The sequence below is a fragment of the Lethenteron reissneri genome, unplaced genomic scaffold (genome assembly GCF_015708825.2).
Source record: "Lethenteron reissneri isolate LAM-NWPU_2019-01 unplaced genomic scaffold, ASM1570882v1 scaffold_1938, whole genome shotgun sequence".
In the NCBI taxonomy this organism is placed as follows: domain Eukaryota; kingdom Metazoa; phylum Chordata; class Hyperoartia; order Petromyzontiformes; family Petromyzontidae; genus Lethenteron; species Lethenteron reissneri.
Window position 1 is genome coordinate 490,034 of NW_026891705.1, and position 21,452 is coordinate 511,485.

Here is a 21,452-nt window from a genome sequence, read left to right on the forward strand (position 1 = left end):
TCGTTAAACCTGCCACCACCCGACAAAGCCAGGTAAAATTTCGATTGAAAGCTTTCGTGACTGCAGGGATTCATCTTATTGGTTCTTTAGGTAAAGTCACGTAGAAGGGAAATAATAAAATAGTAAAAATAAAACATAATAAAATAATATAAGAATATAATATAATTACTTATTTTATTATGCTTTTTTAAATTTCCCTTCTACGTGACTTTACCGAAAGAACCAAGAAAAGCCAGGTAAGTATTTTTTCACCTGACAACGGTTATTATTTTTCTACCGATGTGACTTCAGCGAAAGACCCAAACAGTCATGAAAGCTTTAAGTCAAGGTTTTTTTTTATCGTTTTCATTACTTGGGCAGTAGTAAATGTTGTTGTGGGTTTTACTCTCCAAAACACACAACCGGTTAATGCTGTACTAGTACACTACAATACACTACTACACTATACACTACAACACTATACACTACACTATACACTATAATAGTAAATGTTGTTGTGGGTTTTACTCTCCAACACACACAACCGGTTAATGCTGTACTAGTACACTACAATACACTACTACACTATACACTACAACACTATACACTACACATTACACTACACTATACACTACACTACTATACACTACTACACTATACACTACACATTACACTACACTATACACTATAATAGTAAATGTTGTCGTGGGTTTACTCTCCAACACACACAACCGGTTAATGTTGTACTAGTAAACTACACTACACTACTATACACTACACTATAAACTACTATATACTACAATACACTATACACTACACTATACGGGTGGAATCCGATGATCCGCCAAGCGCTTTGTCAATGGTCCGCCCACTCGTTCCGCTGGCATCACTAAACAACGTTCACGGATTGTTCCACAACCCAGGTGCTTTTCTTGCCAGGGGGTGGAGATAGAGCGAAATTAAGAGGAAACGACATCGGGGTTTTCGAGTGAACTGGGGGCGTTGAGTTTATAAACAGCGGTGGAGCTCAGTGCTGTCACGGTCGTGCACGGAGAAAGGTTCGTGGTGCGGGTGTCAGTGTGCTGACAGATCGAGAGGTAGACACGCACAGAGAGAGAGAAAGAGAGACACGGAAAGAGAGAGTGAGAGACACACACACATAGAGACATAGAGAGAGAGAGAGACAGAGAGACACACACACACTGAAAGAGAGAGACAGAGAGAGATACGCAGAGAGAGACACACACAGACACAAAGACACACACATACCGAAAGAGAGACAGAGAGAGAGACACACAGAGACACACACACACTGAAAGAGAGAGATAGAGAGATACGCAGAGAGAGAGACACACACACAGAGACACACAAAGACACACACATACCGAAAGAGAGACAGAGAGAGACACACACACATACAGACACACAGACAGAGACACAGACACAGCGAGAGAGACACAGAGCGAGAGACAGACACACAGAGAGAGAGAGATACACACAGACACAGATACACAGAGAGAGAGACACACAGAGAGAGAGACACACACACACAGAGACACACAGAGAGACACTGATACTGCTATAACAGCTGCTACTGCTGTTATCACTGCTGCTACAGCTGCTACAGCTACTACTGCTGCTACTACTATTGCTGCTACAGCTGCTACTTCTCCTGCTGCAACAGCTGCTACTACTACAGCTGCTACTACTACTGCTGCAACAGCTGCTACCACTGCTGCTGCCACAGCTGCTGTAACTGCTGTCACTGCTGCTACAGCTGCTGCGACTGCTGCAAATGCCCGCGGAGCATCTGGGGACCGTCCGACCGCGCCTCCTGCTGCAGCTGCCGCTGCTGCCCATGAAGACTGCGGCGACTGCAGCAGCAGCAGTAGCGCCACGTGAGTGACGAGGGGGCGACATGGCGTGGCCGGCCACGCTCGCAGGTGAGTGGTGAGTGTGTCTGGTGAGCGGTGAGTGTGAGCGGTGAGTGTGTCTGGTGAGTGTGAATGGTGAGTGGTGTGTCCGGTGAGTGGTGAGTGTGTCTGGTGAGCGGTGAGTGTGAATGGTGAGCGGTGAGTGTGAATGGTGAGTGTGAATGGTGAGTGGTGAGTGTGAATGGTGAGTGGTGAGTGTATCTGGTGAGTGGTGAGTGTGAATGGTGAGCGGTGAGTGCGTCTGGTGAGCGGTGAGTGTGAATGGTGAGCGGTTAGTGTGAATGGTGAGTGGTGAGTGTGTCTGGTGAGTGGTGAGTGTGAATGGTGAGTGTGTCTGGTGAGCAGTGAGTGTGAATGGTGAGCGGTGAGTGTGAATGGTGAGCGGTGAGTGTTAATGGTGAGTGGTGAGTGTGAATGGTGAGTAGTGAGTGTGTCTACAAATAGGGTGCGGGATCGAACCCACGACCTCCTGTGTATCAGGCGAGGTAGTCAACATCTCATAACCACTGTGATGATGATGATGAGAGAGACGCAGACTCCACATATACAGCAGCAGGCATCGTCAGGGTCGAGACGCAGACTCCACATAGGGGCCGGCCATAAATGACGTCACACACCTAGGGGGGGGGGAGGGGGGTCAGACATTTGTGACGATGTGTGACGAGGGGGGGGGGGGTTGAGAAATGTGACGTCGCATCAAAATGCGCAACTTAAAATAAATATAAACAATAGAATTGTTATAACAACAATTTTCATTATTAACTATTTGATTATTTAAATTTACTAAGGTCACCTTTTATTTATTCCATGAAGAAGCATTTTGCTTCTCAATGGGAGAATGGAGAAGCATACATTTTGTAATTTTTTTGAATGATTATTATTAAACATTTTTATTTTAATGATTCTACCAGGGCTTTTCATTCTGAGGTATGAATATGTGATTGTTATAATTGTACTCTCCATTTTGCTTCGTTCCACTACAAAGTTTCAAGCATTTTTGTTATAGTTATAATTATTTTTTATATTTTATAATTATAACATAATTTCAATATAATATTCTGAACATCTGCAGTTTCATTAGACGTTGAATATTTTCAAGTGAATTCTATGCTAAATTTCAGCTTTCCAACGCCTCCTTTTTAATAAATGTTTTCTCCTACAACATCAAAGTGCAGCGCCACATTAAATACGCACTACAATGACAATCGTTTAAAGTGATTTGAAGCATGTTTTATTTTATAAATATAAATATGCTTTTGGGGGGGGCAGAGCTTTATGACGTCATATTTGAGAGGGGTCTGACTTTTTGTGATGCCGTGTGACGAGGGGACGAGGGGGGGTCAAAATCGGCCAAAACCGCGTGACGTCATTTATGGACGGCCCCATTCACAGCAGCAGGCATCGACAGGGTCGGGTTCAAACCCAGGACCTCCTGTACACCAGGCGAGGTAGTCAACATCTCCCTGGCCACCCTGTCTGTACACGCACTTACCTGGAGGCGAGGTCATATCCCGAAAGACCTTCACCCCGGGATTACCCCGCTCACAAATACATCGTGGGGTTTCCCCACAGTACAGACAAAGGTTCCCCGTACAGCCTTTAACAACACACTGTTAGGGGGCAAGTGCTGTCAGCGAGTAGCAGCACCGATGACGGAAGGCACTGGTGGTACACGAGGGGGGGTGGGTGGCCGAGACTCACAGAGATCTATAAAGACCCACATAAACCCACAGAGACCCATACTTATCGAAATCCATACTCACAGAGACCCATACATATCCACAGAGACCCATACTCACAGAGACCCACAGAGATCCACAGAGACCCACTTAAACCCACAGAGACCCATACTTATCGAAATCCATACTCACATAAATCCATATAGATCCACAGAGACCCATACACACAGAGACCCACAGAGATCCACTTACACCCACAGAAACCCACAGAGACCCATACTCACAGAGACCCACAGAGACCCACTTAAACCCACAGAGACCCATATTTATCGAAATCCATACTCACAGAGATCCGTATAGTTCCACATAGACCCATACTCACAGAGACCCACAGAGACACACAGAGACCCATACTCACAGAGACCCACAGAGATCCAAACTTATCGAAATCCATACTCACAGAGACCTACAGAAACCCAGTGTTCGACCAGAGGACGCCAAAAGGCGATCAGCACACAGGCAATGCCACAATCAGGAGATTGAGAGCTCGGGGTTAGCAGCTACAATATGAGACGAGGCTCTAAAGAAAGCTGTCTCTGGTGTGGAGCAATCAGTTTCAAAGACAATGTATCATCATCATCATCATATATTACCAGAACATGTTTTGTTTGTGTGTTCATTACCAGTATGTGTGTGGTTAATCCAGACACGATTCCTGGCAAAATGTTTCAGTTTTGTGTTGTAACATCTTAACAGAAAAGGTAAACTTTAAAACGTAGGCTTTCGCGACCAATATTATTCATAATCAACGTTTTTGGGTTAGATCGCGTTACTTATAAAATTGTAAATGTTGTGGTTTCACGCTTCAACACACCGGTGGGCTAAAGTAGTGAACTATTTGTCTTTTGTCAACGTGACACTTTTTTTTGCTGATTGGCCGTGTCGGGTGGTGGAGGGTTACGACACATTTATAAGTAACGCGATCTGACCCAAAAACGTTGATTATATTATGAAGAAAGGGTAAAACCTATTCGTATATATTGATACTGGCAAGAGAGGTGCCCCATGGGATGGAGATGAGGCCGCACACTCTGCTGTACCGCCACCTCCTGGTAGAGCCAGGGAGGAGGGTTCGTTGTCGACACCCACCCATGGGGAAGAAGAACGGAATGTGTTTCACATCATCATCATCTATCAGAGGTCGCAACCGGGTACCCGATACCCGTACCCTACCCGATACCCGGCTACCCGTACCCAGGTACGGGTACCCGTTTGCGACCCTGGTGCGGCCGGGTACGGGTAGGCCGTGAGTCACTGGTGAGTCACCGTTTGTCACTCATTTCCCAACGTCTTGTCTCTTCTCACAATTCAAGTTCCTAGAATCAACCCACCCGCGCCTGCAACATGGCTTCATCCCAGAGGTCGCAATCAGGTACGAGATACCCGTACCCTACCCGTACCCGGCCGGGTACGGGTAGGGTACGGCCGGGTACGGGTACCCGTTTGCGACCCTGGTGCGGCCGGGTACGGGTAAGAAATCAAAACCCGTTTGCGACCTCTGCTAACTATATATAAAAGGCAAATTTGTGATTATGTGTGTCTGTTCAAAATGTTTAGCGTACTTCCCGACATGCAACAAACTTGAAATTTGCCATGTGTGTACTTTCCAGACTGTGCACCATGCAAAAAATATAAAAATAGACTTTTGTATATTTTTGGGGGGGGGGGCGCAATAATGCATATATTTTGCACGGCAAGTGAGCTGTGACGTCACATCTGTCATGTGACCCGTGTGCGGAAGCGCAACGGAGTGTGCCTGCTGATCGCGGGTAAAGTGAAATACAAATGTGTTGCAGGTCTAAGGCGTTCTTCGCGCAGCATTACTGCCTTATTATTTCAGTTGTTAACTGCCGTACGCACCATAAAAGTTGTGTGTGTCTGCAGCAAGCGCGTGTATGTGTACCTATGGACGCGCACGTGCGCGTGTGTGTGTGGGGAGTGGCAGTGTAGTGGTTATCGCGCTGCACTACGAACCCGGCGACCCGAATTCGATTCCCGCTCACGGCCAACACCAGTGACGATTATCTGAACCGCTCCTGGGCCTCCCCTAGGTCGATTCAGACTAAAATTAGCACCTGGTTTGATGTGTTAACATCGCCACTAGGAAGACAAATGCTGCCTGGCGTGGTGATGGCCACCCGCCCCCTCGTGTGCCGTGCCGGCCTTTATAGGTGCTAACAGCACTTGCCCCAACATTCCGTTTAAGGCTACACGGGGGATCTTTGTCTTGGTTTGTGCTGCATGTGCCCCTCGCTCAGTGACCGTGGTGCTGGTCTCCACCATCTGGGCCCACGACGCCCACTTCAACGAATCCGTGACATTGGGGTCCAACGTGACGCTGCCCTGCTACTTTGAGCCGCGCAAGGCCGCCAACAATGTGATCAGTGTGCTGTGGAAGCTGAACGACTGCATCCCGGTAAGACAGAAAAGCCGGGGGGGGGGGGGGGGGGTTATGAAACTGAGCAGGATTTTGTATGCATGTGTGGTGGTGGTATTGATGCACACACACACCAAACCGTCCGACATAAAATACTTAGCGGTGCTGGTGATCGTGTCATCTCTGGCCAGGCTTCCTGAGGGAAGGGGGGCTGTGGGACGCGTGTGATCCCACAGAAACCCGCCCCTCGGTGGGAAATCGTATAAGAAGAAGCAGTGAAGACTGCTTCTTCGTCTTGGCCGATTCCAAACGTGTTGTACGACGTGTACACTAAACACGGGGAATAGCTTAAAAAGTTGTATAATCTCTTGTAGATGCCACTGGTTCTTCATGTTCTGCAGATGTAGATGCCACTGGTTATTCACGTTTTGCAGATGTGGATGCCACTGGTTCTTCATGTTCTGCAGATGTAGATGCCACTGGTTTTTTACGTTCTACAGATGTAGATGCCACCAGTTTTTCTGATTTTGCAGATGAAGATGCCACTGGTTCTTCACGTTCTGCAGAGGTAGATGCCACTGGTTCTTCACGTTCTGTAGATGTAGATGCCACTAGCTCTTCATGTTTTGCAGATGTAGATGCCACTGGTTCTTCACGTTCTGCAGATGTAGATGCCACTGGTTCTTCACTTTCTGCAGATGTAGATGCCACGGTTTCTTCACATTCTGTAGATACCACTGGTTCTTCATGTTCTGTAGATGTAGATACCACTGGTTCTTCATGTTTTGCCGATGTAGATGCCACTGGTTCTTCAAGTTCTGCAGATGTAGATGCCACTGGTTCTTCATGTTCCGCAGATATAGATGCCACTGGTTCTTAAAGTTCTGCAGATGTAGATGCCACTGGTTCTTCACCTTCTGCAGATGTAGATGCCACCACCATCTATCGCGCGGCGCAGTTGAACGTACAAATCTCGGTCCGAACAGCTGCAGCTGGACATCCGGGGGACCCGCTTTGTTCGCATCTCTGAAAGTCCATAAGTCGAATGTTCATAAGTAGAGGCGTCCCTGTCACACCAATGCCCTGTCCCCGACATGTCTCACTTGTAACCCCCTCGTCTGGTCACGGAAGATCCTCTTCTGCAAGAACATTAGCCAATGCAAAGACAAGCGTGCGACCTGGCGGGGAGATCTGAGCGTGGGCAACGCCAGCATCGTAATCACCCACCTGCGGCCGGAGGACGTTGGCAACTACACCTGCGAAATCTTCTGCGATAGTGAAGGCACTAGGAACAAGACCACCGTTCAACTGACCGTGCAACAAGGTGTGTCTGTGTGTGTGTGTCTGTGAGCGACGCTCACAACAACGAGCTGAGCGCCGGGTGGCTAAAGCACAGCAAGTTGGCACAGTAGGGGGCACAGGTGGTGCATCAGCCAGTAATCCTTGTCATCTCAGTTGACCCGTGGCACCTGGGTCTGCCCCGTGACCTCCTGGAAGCGGGCGTTCGACACTTCACGTGGCCTCAACGTGAACATAGCCTGGCACAAGCGCTGTGGGGACATTACCGCCACTTAGTGGCGAATGGCAGTTGTTGTTGGTGTATCGTGGGGAGCGGTGGCCTAGCGGTCAGCGCTGCACTGCCAACCCGGTGAACTGGGTTTAGATTCCCACTTGCAGCCACCAACACCACCAGTGACTATTATCTGAATCGATCCTGGATCCTTCCCAGGTCGACTCAGCATCAAATGAGTACCTCGTGCGGTCTGTAAACATCGCTACTGGGGAGACAAAGGCGGCCGGTCGTGATGTTGGCCACCCACCCTGCCGTGTTCTGTGCCGGTCTATATATAGCTGCTTGCTTGCCCCAACAATCTGTTCAGGCTATGTGATGGGGAATCTTTGTCTTTGTCAGTGCATTGTTATCACGGCCACACCTAAAAGACAAAGACTAATATCCCCCGTCTAGCCTCTAACAGACTGTGTGGGCAAGTTGCTGTTCGCGAATAGCACCTATGAAGGCCGGCAATGTGGCACACGAAGGGGTTGGTGGCCTAGGGGTTGGTGCCACGTCAAATCAAGGGCTCCTAGAACACCGCGTTTTGGCGTCGTTACACATCGATTGCCCATGGGTTTATTGTTTATTTTTCAGGTTCGCAGACCATTCCACCAGACGTCTCAGAGTCGTCGTTCGGTGAGTGGAGATCTTGGTCGCTGTTACTCCGTCTTGAGCACCACAGCGCGCCAACGGGAATCAGTCGGGGGTCACTTCGTTAAAGCGTCACCTGCCACCAAACTCCCCTTCTATAGACTCACACAGACAGAGACGGACATTTAGAGACCCATAGACTTGCATATAGACACAGAGACTCCGAGAGACACACAAACACACAAAGACTAACACACAGAGAGAGGGAGATATTGACTCTCATAGACTCACACAGTTATACAGAGACCCATAGACTCATCACACAGAGACCCATAGATTGATCACACAGAGACCCATAGACGTATCACTCAGAGACCCATAGACTCAAAAATAAACCCACAGCCCCACACAGAGCCCCATAGACTCATCACACAGACACCCATGACTCATCACACAGAGACCCATAGACAGATAAAGAGACCCATAGACTCATCACACAGAGAGCCCCATATACTCATCATACAGAGACCCATAGACGAATCACTCAGAGACCCAAAGACTCATCACACAGAAACCCATAGACTCATCACACTGAGAACGATAGACTCATCACACAGAGACCCATAGACTCATCACACAGAGACCCATAGACTCATCACACAGAGACCCATCGACGAATCACTCAGAGATCCATAGACTCACACATAGACCCACAGACCCACACAGAGACCCATAGACTCATCACACTGAGAACGATAGACTCATCACACAAAGACCCATAGACTTATGACACAGAGACCCATAAATTCATCACACAGAGACCCATAGACGTACAGAGAGAACCATATACTTACAGAGAGACCCATAGACTTACAGAGAGCCCCGTAGACTCCCCATACCGAGACCCATAAACTCACACAGTAACCCATAGATTCATCACACAGAGACCCATAGACTCTCACAGAGACCCATAGACTCATCACACAGTACCGCATAGACTCATCGCACAGAGACCCATAGACTCATCACACAGAGACTCATAGACTCACCACACAGAGACCAACAGACTCTCACAGAGACCCAGAGACTCACCCAGTAACCCATAGACTCATCACACAGAGACCCGGAAAATTGTTAACACTCCTGAGGACAAAAATGCACAAAAGAGTCACGCAAACCCAATGCACGCAAGCGTGTGTGTGCGCGTGTGGACTGATAGTATATTGATTTATTTTCTGCCCTTTAGTTTCCAGACATGAAAAACAAGGTCGCAACGTGGTAATCGGCGTCTGCGTCGCCTCCGTCCTGGCGATCGTGGCTGCGGGCTTAGCGATCCGAGCGAAGCGGAGGAGGAATCTCGCCCGCGCTGGCGGCGGTGACGTCCATCCCGCCCTGATGAGCCAGCATCCCGGTGGCCAGCCCGCTTCGGTGGTGCACATTCACATCTTCAGCGGCGATGGCGGTGTCGGTGGTGAAAATTAACTTCTTCTTCAGCATGGGTGGCGTCGTCGGCCGGACAGACGGAGAACTACTCAGTCTGCTTTCAAGGATGTGGTTAATGCCGTACTTCATATAATCGATGTTCTGTTTGAATCTATTAGCACCTGTTTTATTGCCAGAATGAGTAAACACCTTTTCTAATTTTTCATACTTTTATAGTGGCTAAAAGGTCCCCATGATATAACCCATAGAAACGTTTATTATGGATATTGGTTATGAAAGCACTACTACTACTAAGTGTGTAAACTGGTAAACCCTATAACTTTGTGTGTTTTTGCTGCAAGGCCCTAATTGTCCCTCATACAGCAACATAAGTGGTGTCAATAAATGTCTGCTCAGTCTGAGCCCTAAGACTGGAATGTCCACTCGTGACTTCCTAAGATGGGAATGTCTACTCGTGACCTCCTAAGCTGGGAATGTCTACTCGTGACCTGTTTTATTGCCAGAAAGGGTAAAACCTATTCTTATATTTTGATACTGGCAAGAAAGGTCTCATGATGTAGCTGCTCACCCTGAGCTATAAATGTCCTGATATTGGCATTGTCCTTGTGTTGTTAGCCATTTGGCATCCTCTGGTCTGGCATTGGTTGAGACGAGGCTCTAAACAAAGCTGTCTCTGGTGTGGATCAATCAGTTTCAAAGACGATGCATCATACTCTCTGGTTCTTTCGGTAAAGTCATTTAGATTTTTTTTTTTATAGAATATGACGTTTCGACTGCAACACAAGCAACCGTCATTAGGTAGAACTAAATTTGAGAGAGAGACGACACACAGACACGGAAACACACAGACACACAAGCAGAGAGAGACACACACATAGACACACAGAGACCCAATGCCTTTGTGTCGAGGCCTTAAATAAAGAGAGGGGGGGGGCAGAGAGAGGTGGGTCTGCTGGAGCAGCTGGAGCAGAGAAATTCGCATGTCACTGAAAGACCCAACAAGACTGGTACATTTTAGAGAGACTTGTATGAAAATCCACCCCGAAGCGACCGAGGGAGAGAAAGAGCGAATAAACCTATGAGAGCCTGGTAAATTTTAGAGAGAGAAATAGGCAGTTTGAGATGTTTCAATCAAAACAAATGTTTTAAACAATGCATCATATACTACCAACGCATGTTTTTGTTTGCATGTTCACCACAAGTACGTGTGTGGTTAATGCAGTGACATGATTCCTTGAAAAGGTGTCAGTTTGGTGTTTAAACATATTACCACCTCCTGTTCTATTGCCACAAAGGGTAAAACCTATTCTTATTTTTTGATACTGGCAAGGAAGGTCACATGACCCCGCCATCTTGTAATGTTCATGCCCGCGAGGGGTGACGTCACACTGGGATAGGGAGAGCCCGTGACGCCACGAGCACCCCCTCCCCTCACACCGTGACGTCACGAGCGCCGGCACCTGCCCAAAAACGTCACGAGCGCCCGCACACATCCGTGACGTCACGATCGTTCCCCCAACACATGACGTCACGAGCGCCCTTACTCCCCTGTGATGTCCCGATTACCCACACCTCCCCCCTCCACCCCCACAAAACGTCCTGAACTCCTGCACATCCCTCGTGACGTCATGATCGCCTGCGACCCCCCCACCCCTACATGACGTCTCGAGTACCCCCCCCCACCCCGAAAGTCACGAGGCCCGCACCCACCCCCTACATGACGTCATGAGCGCCTGTACCCACCTGCGAAGTCACGATCGCCCGCACCCCACCCTACATGACGTCACGAGCGCCCCCCCTCCAGTGACGTCACGGGCGGGCTCGCGCGCCTAGAGCAGCCGCAGGGAGGCCTCACTGAGTCGGTTGGGGGGGGGATGCGTGACGTGATCAGGCGCACAGCGTGACGCTGCCGTGTGCGGGTGACATCACAGATGTGACGTCACCGCTCACTTGCCGTGCAAAATATATCCATTATTGCGCACCCCCCCCCGCCCCCCAAAATACAAAAGTCTATTTTTATACTTTTTGCATTGTGTACAGTCTGGAAGCTACCCACATGCCAAATTTCAAGTTTGTTGCATGTCGGGAAGGATGCTAAACATTTCGAACAGACACACATATTCACACATTTCCCTTTTATAAATATAGAAGAAATACATGAACCCCTTTGGGTTTATATCAAGTGGGGGGCGAGGAGGGGGGTTCTTGTTATTTACCGTTGCAGTGTGTTTCTTTTATTCAATTGTACACGGGGTGGTGTTTAAAGTCGCTGTCACCACGTCAGAGGGGTCCCCTCTGCGTTTCCCCCCTTCAGTCGCTCAACGAAACAAAAATGGCGGCCATTCGAACGTTCGCGTGGCGGGCGCCGCTTTTGTGACGCGAAACTCCGCGCAGTTCACAACAATCCGAGCCTTATCAGTCCGTACATTCACTTTGGATTGCTTGGAAATACGACGTTTTACACCACCACCCCCGCCACCGCCAGCGATTCGATTGCTGAACAATATTTGTTTAGAGTCTGCGCCTCTCTCTCTGCCCGTGGTGGCTAGATGTTAACTACCTCGCCTGTTATCATCACCACGGTGGCTAGGAGTTGTTAACTACCTCGCCTGTTATCATCACCACGATGGCTAGGAGATGTTAACAACCTCGCCTGTTATCATCACCACGGTGGCTAGGAGATGTTAACTACCTCGCTTGTTATCATCATCACCACGGTGGCAAGGAGATGTTAACTACCTCGCCTGTTATCATCATCACCACGGTGGCTAGGAGATGTTAACTACCTCGCCTGTTATCATCATCACCACGGTGGCTAGGAGATGTTAACTACCTCACCTGGCCTACAGGATGTTGTGGGTTCGATCCCAGACTGACCACGCCTGCTGCTGTATATTTGGAGTCTGCGTCTGGCTCTCACCCCGTGGTGGTCGCGTGGATTTGTCTCCGGGACCTCCGATTTTTTCCGATCCACATTTAGAATCAACATCGCCACACGCGTTTAGAGTGTTTGGCTGATGCTATCACGTCCCACGTAATTAGCCACTGTGTTGAGCTGCGATCAGTAGAAAGGTCACTTCTCAAAAAGAGTTACAAAGCTCAGAGGCCCTTAGGGGCCGTCCATAAATGACGTCACGCGATTTTGGACGATTTTTGACCCCCCCCCCCCCCTTCATCACACGGCGTCACAAAAAGTCAGACCCCCCCTCAAATATGACGTCACAAAGCTCTGCCCCCCCCCCCCCCCCCCCAAATATAAAACATGCTTCAAATCGCTTTAAACTGTTGTTATTGTAGGGCGTATTTAATGTGGCGCTGCACTCTGATGTTGTAAGAGAAAACGTTGATTAAAACGTCTATTTAATGAAGTAGAACGTGTTGTCTTTTTAATTTAAAGTTGCGCATTTTGATGTGACGTCACATTTCTCAAACCTCCCCCCCCCCCTTGTCAAACATCGTCACAAATGTCTGACCCCCCCCCCCCGCCTTACCTGGTAAAGTATTTTTTCTTTAATAATATAGTTGAATAGGTTGATTGGCCTCACATATTTGAGCACAGTAACTGGTGTGGTGCGTGGGTAACATCGCTACTGGGGAGACAAAGGCGGCCGGGCGTCGGTGCTGGCCACCCATCCCCTCATGTGCCACAGTGCCGAAAAGGTGCTGCTGCTACTCGCTCCTAACAGCACTTGCCCCCAGCGATAAATACGAAAACTTCACGGGGAATCTTTGTGTTTGTACATGCACGGCGGTCTTTGTACATGTGTCGTGTCTTGAATCACGGACGAATAAACTCCTTTAAGGCACACACTGTTTAATGTCTTACTCCGACACGGTCCCTAACACACAAGGGGTATACGGTCCCCTTACCCGTTAACCTAAGGAGGTACAGCCTCCGCGCTTGGCGGGAACTACACACGAGTCTACCCGCATAACCTAGCGTCCTCCGGCTGGGACCTAGGGGAGGCTAACTGACCCACCGCTGGCTCGGTGGATCCCCGACCACTGGTCACGCTGAGCCTCAGACCTTAGAAGGGCTGGAAGGCCTGGTCCAGGGTCCTATCTATCTTCAGCCCAGGCTTCGGTCTTCGTGTGTGGAGATCTGCCTCGCGCTCTCAGCGCTCGCCCTTTTATACCGGTTTGTGGCTGGCTCTGTCCAAGCCCACGCTCCCTCGTGGAACCCTCTGATTGGTCCTTCCCAATCTGTCGTTTTGATTCGCTTTCACCTTATCTGACCCCTGGCCGTTTGTCTGGCGGGAATCTGTGATTTCGATCCGCTCTCACCTCTCCTTGACCCCGGCCGCTTTCCCCAGATAGGTAACGCTGCATCGCCCCTTTGATACGTAGTGACACTGCAGGTTACCGAATAGTGAGTAGCTATCATCTCAACACAGGCACGGCGGTCTTTGTCAATCTACTGCTGGATGAGAGCCTCCCTCCCCCACAAAGTGGGGGCCGATTGCCCGTACTGTACTTCATGCGATACTGTACAAGGAGTGATCCCAGCTGGTGATGTCCGGCGATGGAAGCGACTCGTGGCGTTAAGTCCACAGATACGTGTGGGAGAGTTTCATTTATCTCCCTCTGCACTACAGAGTGAGTGGAGTTTGTATAATCACCCTCTGTACTAGAGAGTGAGTGGAGTTTGTATGATCTCCCCCTGTCCTACAGAGTAGTGGAGTTTGTATTACAGTATCTCCCTCTGTACTAGAAAGTGAGTGAGTGGAGTTTGTATGATCTCCCCCTGTCCTACAGAGTGAGTGGAGTTTGTATGATCTCCCTCTGTTCTACAGACGGAAGCTTGTGTTGCCTCCGAAACGTCGTGATTTTATTTTATTTTTTATTTTACTTTTATTAATTTTAATCTTTTACCTACGTGACTTTACCGAAAAAACCCAAGAATATGAATCCTTGCAGTCACGAAAGCTTCAAATCTAGAATTACGACATCTCGCTTGGTGATCGTGACCAGCAGCAGTAACTAATTGGCGTGTTATCATCCACGCGACAAACCTCGACAATTGGCTGTGCCGGGTGAAGCTCATGGGGTTACAACACTTTCACGTTTATCAGAATCTGTATCTATACTGGTGGAATCCGTGTAGCCCTTTCTCATTCCACTGCTGGATGAGGGTCTCCCCCACAGCGTGGGTGCTGTGACAGTTTTCTGACCATTCTGCACCGTGCTGGTCAGTGGGCGATGGTGGCGACGGGGACTTTAGATGTGGGAGCATAGAAGTACAGGACAACAAAGTTACGCCGCAGGTCTGCTCTCCCGTCCAGAATCAGAATCTTTATTTAGACTGCAGGAGGAATCCGATGAGCTATGAAGCTCTTTACTCACAGATGTCCAGAAGGGGGCATGGGGTCATAAAGTTATAACAATACAAATACTTCATAATAAACGTTTTTGGGTTAGATCGCGTTATTTATAAATGTGTCGTAACCCCCTCCACTGCCCGACACGGCCAATGAGTAAAACATGTGTCACGTTTACAAAAGACAAATAGTTCACTACTTTAGCCCACCTGTGTGTTGAAGAGTGATTTAACATAATTTACAATTTGACATCACTTACAATGATGTTAAATTACTTTGTGTTTTGTAAACGTGACACATTTTTTACTGATTGGCCGTGTCGGGTGGTGGAGGGTTACGACACATTTATAAATAACGCAATCTAACCCAAACTCGTTTATTATGAATAATATTGGTCGTGAAAGCCTACGTGTTAATACAAATACTGTTAGGAGTGGGTGAGATGTTAACTACCTCGCCTGGTATACAGGTCTTGGGTTTAATCTCGACGCCTGCTGTATATTCGTGGTCACGTGGATTTTTCTCCGGGTCTTTCGGGTTTTCTTCTCCACATTTAGAAACAGGTACTCTACTTTATTTAGATATAATTTGCGGTCAGGTCGCTTCTGCAAAAGAGCTACATAGCTCAGTGGGGCCTTACCTGGTATTTTTTTTTGTTAATAGTTTAGTATAGGAAAGGTATGCAAGTCACTGAAACTAAATAAATTAAACATAAACAAAGTATATAAGCATACTCTTTAGTTCTTTCGGTCGAGTCACGTAGGTGAAAATTTTATTTTTTAATTTAATTTAATGTTTTCACCTAGGTGACTTTACCGAAAGAAACAAAGAGTATGGATCCTTGCTGTCACGGAAACTTCAAATCTAGAAAGTATATGAGCACAAATTGCAATCGTGTATAATAATATAATAATAATAATTCCAGGCGCTGTCCTGGCTCAACCCTGGCTCGGCTTCCGGGAGCAAATGCGGGGCGATCTGTGGCCATCGGCTTTGAACGAGTAACTGAAAGCGATGCGGAGTTTGCAAGGTTCCGTTGAAAGGCCCTGACGCAGATGAATGTCTAACGGGTAGAATGAGGCGCACCGGTTTTACACGTAGTAGTAGTGGTAGCAGTGCTTTCGCGATCACCATTATCCATAATCGATGTTTTTTTGGGGTTAGATCTCGTTTAGTATAAATGTGTCATCTTCTTGGTTCTTTCGGTAAAGACACGTAGAAGGGAAATAATAAAATAAAATAAATATTTTTATTTATTAAAATTAAACATGTTTTCTTTTTATTATTTTATTATTTCCCTTCTACGTGACTTTACCGAAAGAACCAAGAAGATGAATCCCTACAGTCATGAAAGCTTTATATCGAAATATAAATGTGTCGTTAACCCGCCAACACCAGCCCAAGCCAACCCAGTAGGGTTTGTCACGCAAACAAAACCGTGACGAATTAGTGACCACTTCAGCCCGCCGGTTGAGTGCTGGAGAGTAAACCCACAATATTTACTACTTGAGCACCATGGCGTTTCGCTGGGCAGGTTGCCGAGTGTTGTAGTTTGCATTTGGGGGGACCGGCGGTGGTGCCGCTCATTGTTGCGAAGGGTTCGAGGTTTCGAATCCCCTATGGCCGCCCTGGTCATTACCGCAGTGCGCGTATCATCATGAGTATCTTCTTGGTTCTTTCGGTAAAGTCACGTAGAAGGGAAATAATAAAATAATAAAAATAAAACATAATAAAATACAATTCTCACGACGTTTCGGCCACAACGCAAGCAGCCGTCCTCAGGTGAAGAACAGGTCTGTCAGAAAGACAGCGTCTGAATGAAACACCACCAGGCTTGGAGCGTATATTTAAGCTGGGATTATTTTATTATGTTTTATTTTTATTAATTCCCTTCTACGTTACTTTACCGAAAGAACCAAGAAGATGAATCCCTGCAGTCACGAAAGCTTTAAATCGAAATCATTAGTATCATTCACTCAATCCATCTATCCATCCTTTACTGTCATCAATTTCACCGAATCCACGCATCATCACAGATTATCGCCACCCATCGCTTCCTCTCATTTTTTTCATTCACCTCACCTACCACCATTACGTTCACACGCGTTCTTATACCGTTGATTCATTATTTGCAAAGTGCCTTCATAAAGGCGCCATATAAATTACGATGGGATAAGATTATTTGTGAGCGTAAAAAAATAGCACGGGCCGTCTCCGTCACGTAGGTCGTTCAGGTCAAAAGAATCCCGTGGCGTCCGTTCGCAAGAGCGGGGCCGTTGGCAGAGGTCGCAACCGGGTACCCGATACCCGTTCCCTACCCGATACACGGCCGGGTACGGGTACGGGTAGCCGTTTGCGACCCTGGTGCGGCCGGGTACGGGTAGGCCGTGAGTCACTGGTGAGTAACCGTTTGTCACTCATTTCTGGTAGGGTACGGGTATGCGACCCTGGTGCGGCCGGGTACGGGTACGGGTAAGGAATCAAAACCCGTTTGCGACCTCTGGCCGTTGGTGTTCCCGGAGTCACGGTCAGAACGAGCGGAAATTACTCGGTTGGGATTCTGTTGAATGAGAAGGAAAAAAAAATCTGCCAGGACCCCTCTGGAAAAGGAGACTTGATGAGACTCTCCTGGATAAGCATGTTTAATAACGTAATACTAATTATTATAAAACGACTATTTGACATTTGTAGTTCCGTGTGTGTTTTGAGATACACAAATCAACCTATTCATGGAAAATGTGTGGTGATGTTAACTCCCTCACCTGCTATTTAGGTCATGGGTTCAATCCTGACCCTGACTATGCCTGCTGCATATTTAGGTCACCGTCTGCGTGTCTCTGCAGCCCCACGGTTACTCGGCGGGGGGCGTGAGCGACTCACCCCTCGCCCCTCTCGGGGAGACTTCACACACGGGAGGGGTGGTGGCTGCCTAGGTCCTGGGGCCTCTGGCTGTCGTCATCCCCATCATTATTATCGTCATCAACATCGTCTTCGTCTGGAAGAAGAAGAAACACAGTCGGTCTTCAGGGCTCTGCCGCCGCTCACGCAGTTGCCCCCCTCCATCCCAGGCACTTGGATTACCCAGCCCAGCCCCTGGTGAATGAGCGTGGACGTGGGCAGATGGGCTGAGCTCTCTCGGTGGCCTCCCACGCGGTGTCACTGACGAGGTTTTACGTTCACGCACCGCTGGGTCTGAGTCTCTTCCTGAGCGTATTAATTCTAAATTTGAAGCTTTCGTGACGTAGGTAAAAAATTAAAATTAATAAAAGTGTAGAGAAGTTACCGACGGACGTACTCGGAGACGGAGGTAAGTTAGGGGCTTCCGCCAGGGTTTATTACTCTTGGTCAATACTACACAGGGTACACAACTCCCAGGGGCTAGGGGGGTCCTACTCTGAGTCCGGGTCCCTGCCGGCTAGCTCCGGTCTCTCTCTCGTGTCGGATCGTGGAGTCTGCCGACTCCACCGACCGGAGAGAGAAGCACCTCTTCGGCTACCACTGGCTTCTCCCCAGACTCCCTATTTGATCCCTCTCACTATCCCTGGTTCCCTCTTCACCCTGTTTACTATCCCCGTTCCTATAGTGACCCCGCTTACGTCACGGGGTCTCCCTTAAATACCCTCTGAGGCGTGACATCACGTGCACTGCCCAGCACGTGCGACCCCACGTCCCGTGATGTCACCGCACCGGACAGCGCACGCGACGCCACCACTCTCCTCTACTCCTCTACAAAAGTAAAAAAAAAATCACGACGTTTCGGAGGCAACACAAGCTTCCGTCTTCAGGTGGAACCGTCACAGTACGATTGCTGTATCGAGTACTCATTTACTTGATACAGCAAGCGTACTGTGACGGTTCCACCTGAAGACGGAAGCTTGTGTTGCCTCCGAAACGTCTTGATGTTTTATATTTTTTATTTTAAAATTAATAATTTTTTTACCTACGCGGCCGTGCCGGGGATGCTGAGGCAGCACCGAGCTCCTGGCTGACTCGTACGATGTTTTTTTTATCAACAGCTGTGTCAGCGACAACATAATCGGAATCTGAATCTGTATTTAGGCCGGAGAAATTCGATGAGCTGTGAAGTTTTTTTTTCACAGATGTCCAGTAGGGGGCGGGTCAGCAAGTTACAACATCGTGGCTAGGAGATGTTAACTACCTCGCCTTGTACACAGGAGGTCGTGGGTTCGATCCCGACCGCGAAAATTCCTGCTGCTGTATATTTTGAGTCTGTTTCTCTCATTATCACGGTGGCTAGGAGATGTTAACTACCTCGCCTGGTACAGAGGAGGTCGTGGGTTCCATCCCGACCCCGAATATGCCTGATGCTGTACATTTTGAGTCTGTGTCTCTCAACATCATCACGGTGGCTTGGAGATGTTAACTACCTCGCCTGGGATGCAGGAGGTCGTGGGTTCGATCCCCACCCTGACGCCTGCTGTGTATTTGGAGCTTGCGTCTCTCTCTCTTGCCCCATGGTGGTCGCGTGAATTTTTCTCCGGCTCCTCCGGTTTTCCCCTCCACACTTTGAATGAACATGCTACACAGATGACCACGTGATAACAAGCCACTTCGTTGAGCTACCATTTGTGATAGCCAGGTAGCTTCTGAAAAAAAAGAGCTACATAGAGCTGATTGGGACTTACCTGGTGAAAAAAATAGTTTAGTTGAGTCTAAGTTGCTAAGATAAAGATCCCCCAGTATAGCTTTTTAACAGGCTGTTTTGTGTAAGTGCTGTTTACCAGAGGAAACTTATTCAATGTGTTTTTGTTGTAATTATTAAAGTAGGGGCCATTTTGAAAACGTTTGGAATTTCTGGACCGCCACCCACCATTCTATACGTTACACAGACGCACACACAGATAGACACACAGATATAACAACAACCGCCATTCGCCACTAAGTGGCGGTGACGTCACCACGACGCTTGTGCCAGGCTATGTGCACCTTGAGGCCACGTGAAGTGTCGAACGCCCGCTGGCAGGAGGTCACGGGGCAGACCTAGAAGCCACAGGTTGACTGAGATGAGTGGCTGATGCACCACCTGTGCCCCCTACTGTAGCAACTTGCTGTGCTTTAGCCACCCGCGCTCCGCTCGTTGTTGTGAGCGTCGCTCCTCCGCCCTCCGTTGTTGTTGGAGGGCGACTGCCTCAAACTGCCCAGTCGCGTCCTTCACGAGCCTCCTCCACAGAGGCCGATCTTGACACCGCTGGTACCAGTCATTGGGAAGTCCACTCCCCTCCACATCCTCCTGTACCACATCACTCCATCTCTTCTCCAGCACGTGCCACGCCCATTTCGCCCCCTCGATCCGGCCGAACAAAAGCTGTTTAGGCATGCGGTGGCTGGGCATGCGGGCTACATGGCCCAGCCAACGCAGCCCTGCCTGCCAGACGAGCTCACTTGTTGTTGTGAGCGTCGCTCCTCCGCCTTCCGCTGTGGTCACATTAACACCGCCGGTACCAGTCATACAGTGAGCAATACTTCTCTCGAGTGGTGATGAATTTTCCAGCCGTTTAACTTCCCATTATATTTCACTATCGCAAGCGTCAGCAACCAAAAAAATACAAAAATAACCGTTGGATTTTAACGATTTCGGTGGTAAAAAACTCAATTTATCCAATGATGCCCTTGCCTGACCCAAAGTGGTTCTGAGAAAATGTACGAATTAATGAACATCGATTTTTTAACTAATTTGCCATTTTGCAAGGTATATAACGAGCTAAAAACTAAATTACTTTTTATTTTACTAAGAAAGGCCCCACAGAGCTATGTAGCTATTTGTCAGAAGCGACCTGGCCATCACAAATTATAGCAGCTCTACGAAGTGGGAAACTCGCAGAGGTGTGGACTCGAGTCATGTGACTTGGACTCGAGTCAGACTCGAGTCATGAATTTGATGACTTCAGACTCGACTTGGACTTGCATAACAATGACTTTGTCCCACCTCTGAGGTGTGGACTCGAGTCATGTGACTTGGACTCGAGTCAGACTCGAGTCATGAATTTGATGACTTCAGACTCGACTTGGACTTGCATAACAATGACTTTGTCCCACCTCTGGAAACTCGCCCCTCCTCCTCCTTCTGCTCCTCCACCGCTTCTGTGTGTTTGTGTGGTGGTGCTGGGGTGGTGGGGTAGAGTGTGGGTACCCCCACCACTCACAACCACGCCTCTGTGTGTGTGTGGTGGGGTAGAGTGTGGGTACCCCCACCACTCACAACCACACCTCTGTGTGTGTGTGGTGGGGTAGAGTGTGGGCACCCCCACCTCGTGCAAGGACAACTTTCGAGTCGGCGACAAAAGCGACCACCACGTGGGCGGTGGCTGTGAGCACCGGAACCGGGCCTCCCCACGCCTCTGTGTGTGGCCGTGGGGGGTGGTCGTGGGGGGTGAAGTTTGACCATACTTCACCACGCCGGTCACTGTGGCTTGCTGAATGAGACCCAGAGGACGTCTCCCCCCTCCACGGCGCTGTGCGACGTCTCGTCGTCACGCACCCAGAAACAAAAGGCGT

General features: G+C 48.6%; 1 protein-coding gene across 4 annotated transcripts; it reads left to right on the forward strand.

Annotated features, from left to right (window-relative positions):
* The first annotated feature begins 683 nt into the window (after window positions 1-683).
* LOC133339637 (myelin protein P0-like) lies at window positions 684-10,028 on the forward strand. Of its 4 annotated transcripts, none has more exons than XM_061547788.1 (6): window positions 684-1,037; window positions 1,757-1,922; window positions 5,911-6,068; window positions 7,161-7,353; window positions 8,179-8,220; window positions 9,443-10,028. In XM_061547788.1, the coding sequence occupies exons 2-6, from the start codon at window positions 1,898-1,900 to the stop codon at window positions 9,655-9,657; spliced, it is 633 nt and encodes a 210-aa protein (XP_061403772.1). In that variant the 5' UTR covers window positions 684-1,037; window positions 1,757-1,897; the 3' UTR covers window positions 9,658-10,028. The 4 variants fall into 4 exon arrangements, with proteins under 4 accessions (XP_061403772.1, XP_061403769.1, XP_061403770.1 ...); XM_061547785.1 differs by having other exon boundaries at window positions 938-1,037; window positions 9,422-10,028; XM_061547786.1 differs by having other exon boundaries at window positions 1,014-1,076; window positions 9,422-10,028.
* Window positions 10,029-21,452: the final 11,424 nt, after the last annotated feature.

Excerpts from the sequence above, each read along its gene's own strand:
- LOC133339637 (XM_061547785.1), top strand. The coding sequence starts at position 1,898 with ATGGCGTGGCCGGCCACGCTCGCAG. Across the intron at positions 1,923-5,910 it reads GTGGCCGGCCACGCTCGCAG|TGACCGTGGTGCTGGTCTCC; the intron begins GTGAGTGGTGAG and ends CCCCTCGCTCAG. Across the intron at positions 7,354-8,178 it reads TCAACTGACCGTGCAACAAG|GTTCGCAGACCATTCCACCA; the intron begins GTGTGTCTGTGT and ends TTTATTTTTCAG.